We start from the raw sequence: 6,931 nt of genomic DNA, 5'->3' as shown, positions 1-6,931 counted from the left end.
CGTTTGGTGAAGGAGTGGATTCCGCCCACTGCCTTCTTAATTTATCTGATTTGATATTTATTTCCGCACTCTGATTATGTCTGACACCTTATTTCTGAATTCCATGATCATTCATTGTTAGTTTATGATTATTATCTCTGTTCATGATTGTATTATCGTCGATGTGGATTATGTGGTCCCCGAACTATGGATCTTCGGGGCTGTGGATCACATCCCGGGTATGCCAGATAGGGTACCGGCTGGGTGGATGTGACAGTGGTAGTGGACCGAATGACCAAATCTGCTCATTTCTTTTTCTGATGAAGATCACCTATCAAGGACAAGTTGGCTAGGCTGTGGGTTGATAATGTGGTGAGACTGCATGGTGTGCCTGTTAGTGTTTGTGTCGGATAGAGATCCGAGGTTCACCTCTCGTTTCTGGAAAGACTTGCAGAACTCCTCTGTATTGGGATGAAGTTGGGGAAAGGCGTGTTCTTGGCCCTGATCTAATCGAAACCACAGGTACCATGGTGGATATGATTAGAGAAAGGATCAAAATTGCCCAATCTCGACAGAAGACTTATGCAGATAAAAGAATATCAGATTTAGAGTTTCAAGTTGGTGAGCGTGCATTTTTGAAAGTTTTGCCGATGAAGGGAGTCATGCGATTTATTATTAAAGGAAAGCTCAGCCCTAGGTATTTTGGTCCCTTTGAGATTACTGAGAAGGTTGGACCAGTAGCTTACAGGTTGGCTCTGCCTTCGTCTCTTGCTGGTGCGCATGATGTATTCCATGTATCCATGCTAAGGCAGTGCTTAGCAAGCGCAGAGTAGTTGCTCCAGCACGAACAGGAAGGTTGAGTGAGGTTTTGACGTATGATGAAGAGCCGGATGAAATTTTGGACCAAAAGAATAAGCAGTTGAAGAACGGTCTATACCTTTGGTAGAGATCAAATGGAAGAACCTTTCTTTTGAGGAAGCATCTTGGGAAAAAGAAGATGAGATGCAGACCAAGTACCCCAGGCTTTTCGGACATACAGATACGTTGCTGGGGACGAAATTTCTTTTAAGGGGGAGGAATGTAACAACCCCCGTTTCTCTAACCCGGAATCCGTATTGCGGGTCCGAGAACCCGAAGATCTAGTCGGATTAGTTTTATGGAGTGTCTAGATAGAAGTCCATGATCCATATCCAGAACCCATGGATCTGGATTCTCTTGTTGAAGAATCTGCCTTACTGGGAAGTTGGATCTCTGGTAGAAGGCAAGTGGTGTTTGGAGATGTCTGGAATGAAGATAAGGCCTCCCCCATGTGTTGTTTAGGGCTAAGTTGTGTTTGGTTTCAACCCCCTGAGCAAAACACCCTTGTATACCAATATACTTAGGGGCGGTTGCTAGTGGCGGTTGATTAAACCAAGCGACCGCCACTTTCTGCTTGTGGGAAAATGCCCTATTTTGCCCCCTGTTCGTTATACATAGCATCCCTCACCTTATAAACGCATTATTATGTTTGGGATTGCTATTTTGGGAGATTAGGAGGCAGTGGAAATGTGCTGGAAGGTGGACGAAGTGCTATTAGTGATCTGGAACCTTTTCCCTTCTATTCTTGGTGATTCTGGAAAAGGTAATGAATCTCCATCTGCTATTCTCTTCTTTTTAACCTTTAATTGATATGAATCCATCCCCTTTTTGTTAACAGTTACCCAATTGATAGTTGTAGCTCTCTTTCCAATGTTCTTGATGAGATCCTATCTAGAAACGAATCCTTGCATTTGTTAATGGATAGATCTAATCAAAGGGAGAATTTTGGGTGGTTGATCTTTGTTAATTTTAGGATTTCATTTCACCCCTTTTTTATAGACCTATTAAGCTTGAAATTCGGACTAAGATCATCCCAAAACGGATTGAAACCAGATGATCAAAAGTCTAATTTTCGTAGTTGGAAACTGTCTGAACAAACGGGACGGTTGCTTGTGGAGGTCGCTTAACCTAAGCGACCAAAGCACAAGCAACCGGCTGGTTTCCAGTGACAATGTAGGTTTGATTTTGGATTTGTTTTGACTCTTGACTCTTATACATTCTTGTAACCCTGCATATAGGTGTCCTCTATTTGTACTTTAGGTTTTATAATTGTGTTTGGATTGCAATTTAAAGGACTTCTACTAAATTACAGGTAAGGACATGCATTCTTATTTATATGCAATTACATATACATGATGATTCAGCTGTTCTATTTACTATTCTTTGATCATGTAACTTGTTGTAATTGTATAAAGCATGTGAATCTTATTGTATACTTTCTGTTTGTGGTGTTCCTTGATGTACTTCATCTTTTATGATATTGCACGACGGTTCATGGTATGATAAAGAGTGATGTAGTGTAGTTGTGATGGAAGGGGTATTCCATTGGGATATTTTGGCTAGAGATATCAGAGGGCTGTAGTATGGGACACATGCTCACTGATGCCTCTAGCACTATCATGATTACTGGATGACATACCTAGGAGAGTCTAGAATTGCATGGCTAGGTGCCCCACATACTATTACCCTTTTGGCAGGGGAATTGAAGCTGGGTGACCCATGACAATGGTGACTTGACTCTGTTTCATCCTACAGCGGTAACCAGTCCTGTGCGGAGACTCAGTGGTCCACTATTGGTCACGCAATGGTAGGGTTGCATATGTTAGGGTTGGGCTCATGGACGTCAAAGGAGCGGACCAGGTGTCGTGAGGAGTCATGAGAGCATCCGCCCCAATAATATGTGGATGACCATAGGGTTAAGGAGTGGAGTCCAACAGCGGTAGCCAGTCCGTGAGGGTTCTCACTCCTAGGTTGCGAAGGATACTGAACCGAGTTGGTTGGTGCCATAGGGGAAGTATCTGGACTTCATATAGTATGTTACCATTATGACTTGCATTGGATTAGAAACCCTGACATGCGCCAGTACTCATTGCCAATGGTCATGGTGTGAGAGTGTTGACTTAACCCCAGCCATGGTTTGAGAGCCAGGTGTGGACTTACCCCTTTGCCCAGGATCCCTACAGAGGTAACCAATCCTTGCCGAATCAGAGTGACTAGACCTACCTAGAGGAGGGCTGGTGTATATCTTAAAGCTTGTCAACTGTTAGAGACTTGCATAGTTATATCTTAGAACCGTTCATATTTCTGCATACCATCCATATCATTTCATATATGCATTCGTGGATTGTATTGACATATATATGAGAATTGTCTGTTCCTTACTGAGTTCGTTAGAACTCTTTCCTTTCATTGTATATATTATATGAGTGTACAGATGGCGGCACAACATTAGAAGTTGGAGATGATTCGTATGAAAGAGCCTTCTCGTATGAAGCTAAGGTGGCACAGACAGTGGTACATGAACTTGCAGAGCATGAAGCCCCCTGAAGATGCTTGGTGTGCGCTTATAGCACCCATTGATGGTCGACAGAGGTAGATTGCCAAGATTTTGATGATCGTATGGAGAAAGATTGGAGGACCCCCCTTTACTTGCTATTTTAGAAAAAATCAGTTTTTAGATTTAGAAAAGAAAACCGGAAAGAGGATTATCTATTTTGCTTCCGCTGAACTCGATATTACATTTGATTCTTGATTCTTTCCTTTGATTCTTTCTTGGATATTATTAGAGTATTTGGACTCCTATAACCTTTTCATTAATTATTGCACTTATTCTTGCTCTTGATTGTCTATACTTGTGTTTATTATATTATTGATGGGTAAGACCATGGATCCTGTGACGGTTCTCCCCCATGGGTTGTCAGGCAGATAACCGCGATCGGCGGGTGGGGTGTGACACACATTCTGCTACAATACATGCAACATAGAAATGTGATGATTCTATGTTCGACCATTGAGGTCTCATCTTAGTTCCAACTAAGGTGCCTATCATTGGTTTGAAAGCCCCTTAAAGCCTTGCTAACCCATAGGCTCTTCTTGCTCACTATTGATAAGCCCCAAGGCGAATTACCCATGTGAGTGGGTCAATTCAATGCCTGGTGTCATTTTTATAAAATATACTTACTCACTTATCATAAACATGCATCAAACATGCACATAAAAAGTGATTTCATTATGTCCAAACAAGATGTCTTAAAATATAAGAGAAAACATCATCCACGTCTAAGACCTAGACTCCTAACATGTGACAAAAACACATCCCTTGGTTTAGGCCTAGTCAATGGGTCAGTCACCATGTTGGATGTGGATATGTGCTTTAAGACAACTTCTCCCTTCGAAATCATATCTCAGATAAAATGGTAGCGGATCTCTATGTGTTTGGCTTTTCCATGGAATTTAGCATCCTTAGAAAAAGCCAAAGTTGTAGTACCATTAGTGTGTAGGAGCACTGTGAAATCCCCCGGATTTCTAACCCGTTAAACCATGTATGTTTTCAGGACCGTGAACCCGGGCCTCAAGTCGATGACAACTGTGGGCCATCCGAGTCAAGCCCGAAGGTTCGGGAGTGGACCCAATGCAAGTGAGTGACCCTAATGATGACTTGACACTTCTTATGGAATTTAAGAGGAGGGAGAAGTTTAGTCATGAAGGTTTTAAAACGCGATATTGGCACGTCCATAAAAAGATGATGGAGAATCCAAATGATGAGGTATTTTCACCCATGATTAGATCTTCGAAAGAACTTTCTAACAAGCCAAAGATATCCCAATTTGGACCTTGTTTGACCCTCCAAAATAGGACCGGTCGATCGACAAGTTGAACGGCCGGTCGATCGCCCCTAGCCCAATTCGGGGCAGAATCGGGTTTTTCACTCTTAAACCCTATTTTTAAGCCCTCTTTCACTCATACTCGAATCTTACATTGCTAGTACGAGGCTGAGGCTCAAGGAGGAGGAGAAACCAAGGGAGAAGAAGGTTCTCAACCTTTCGGAAGTGTGCCGACACCCGGATCTTTGCGGAATCGTTAGGAAAGGTAAGATTCTTCAAACCCTCTTCTGTGGGCTTAGTTTTAGGAGTAGTTCTTCGCAATAAATGTTGGATTCGAGTAGTTGTAACATGATAGGTGTTTTGAATGCTTGCAAATAGTTCCATTTATGTTCCTCTTTGGTTTGTGTGTGATTTATGCGAGTCATTGCAAACGATTTTGCATTTTGGCTCTCGGACCAGTAGAGAGCACTCTGAGAGCCAAAATTTGGGGCTTTTTGATTGAAGTGGAATTAGATCAAATTGAAGTTACCGTTAGAACCCTTTTTCTGCCAAATAGGCATTCCCAAATTTTCGTTTCGATTCAACTTCTAATCGATAACGAAATATTGATATTTCGCCGAAAATAGGTCTAAAACGGCGGGTTTGAGCATAATCGTCAGATTGGGTTTTGTTGGGTAATCTTAGTGACTCTTTTGAAACCCATATGATTTCTAATATGTATCTATTAATCTTCTTGTGTGACTAGGAGATTTTGTGAGTTAATCGCCCACTCTTGTGACCGAAATCGGTGAATTTTAGAAAGGAATCGAATTAGAAGGTGAGGATTGACTAACCATGTTGTGTATTATTAAATTTCATTATTTTGTATTTATTTAGTAATACGAACCTCTCTAAATATTTAGCCACCAATATATACTTGATTATCATTGACACGTGCCAAATCTCATACCAAACGGTGATGTGAGAGAGTGATGACTTATACCCCAACCATGGATCGACAGGACTTTACCCAACAACCACGGAGAACCCAATAGACGTCTCTTGTTGAGGGAGAGTGACTGAGACCACCCAAAGGAGATTGGTGTTTATACTTAAAGCGTGTCTACCATAGAGACTACATGATAGAGTTAGGAATATCATATCATAATCTTACATTATTTTGGCCATATTGTTAATCACATGCTTATCTTATATTTATGATGTGGAAATGATGGATGAATGCATGACATGGATGTTAGTTAACTTCACTGAGTTCTATGAACTCACTCCTTTATTTGTGTATATTTTAGACTTCTCTACAGGTTATGAGGACCTCACCCCCGTGGAGGATCCTTCGGTGGGTGATTTCCATGAGAGCGTGATCGGGGAAGAGGTGGATGGGCATGATGCGTCATGCTCCTGTCTGGATTGTTCTTATGGAATCGATTTCCATTAGAATATTCTTTAGAGGCTTCCGCTACGAACAAACTATGGACTTTCTTTTAAACTCTGATGTTTATGACTTTGGATTCTAAACCTTGGATGATTGTAATCGATATTTAGGATTTTGGACTTTAATACTTGAACTTGATTATTTTTGTCCTTTTAATTTTGTTATATCATGTGTTGTATGGAATTGTCACTGAACCTAGGTCTTGTGGTGTATCACCCCCACGGGTATTCGGGTATGACTGGATCCGGCTGGGTGGGGTGTGACAGAAGGTGGTATCAGAGCCTAGGTTCATACAAGTCCTAACACCTATGTGATATAGCAAGGACATCTTAGAGTCATCAATCCATAAATGACTCTATAAAATAGAGGTGAATAATAGACTTAATATGAACTTAAAAAATTTATCATAACAGTTGCATAATGAATCTAATTGGAGTAAAATACAATAACTATATGGAATACAAAATCACACTGATGCTATTAATTAAACAAAAGCATAAAGCACGATAAGTATGTGAAATGATAAGTTGCATAACTAGTAAAAGACTTAAGTTCTAGAATATTACAACCCAAATGTTAAGTGCAAGCGTGGTCAAACACGCATAATAATAATACAAACATAAGTTCGAAACATAATGGAATCGAGTGAAGTAAACCGGGGAGACCATATAGTAGAACGATGTGGAGCCAAGACCTCTAGCGCTCTGGTGGTGGCGGAGGCTGAGGCATGTACTGGCAAAGGAACCTCTCCCAATGCTCAACCCGATAGTTCATGTCCCTCATTCGGCGGACCATCTCTTGCTGTTGGGTATGGATCTCGATAATCCGTCGGCCCATG

General features: G+C 41.2%; 1 protein-coding gene across 1 annotated transcript; it reads left to right on the top strand.

Annotated features, from left to right (window-relative positions):
• Window positions 1–515: 515 nt before the first annotated feature.
• On the top strand, window positions 516–6,096 carry LOC149002425 (uncharacterized). The gene is made up of 2 exons (XM_089138713.1): window positions 516–753; window positions 5,963–6,096. The coding sequence occupies exons 1-2, from the start codon at window positions 516–518 to the stop codon at window positions 6,094–6,096; spliced, it is 372 nt and encodes a 123-aa protein (XP_088994839.1).
• The last annotated feature ends 835 nt before the right edge of the window (window positions 6,097–6,931 follow it).

Source organism: Hakea prostrata, chromosome 10 (genome assembly GCF_041222555.1).
Source record: "Hakea prostrata isolate BN-2017 chromosome 10, UWA_Hpros_2, whole genome shotgun sequence".
Taxonomy (NCBI): Eukaryota; Viridiplantae; Streptophyta; class Magnoliopsida; order Proteales; family Proteaceae; genus Hakea; species Hakea prostrata.
The sequence above is the reverse complement of the archived record's forward strand: the minus strand, read 5'-3'. Positions and strand labels throughout refer to the sequence as shown.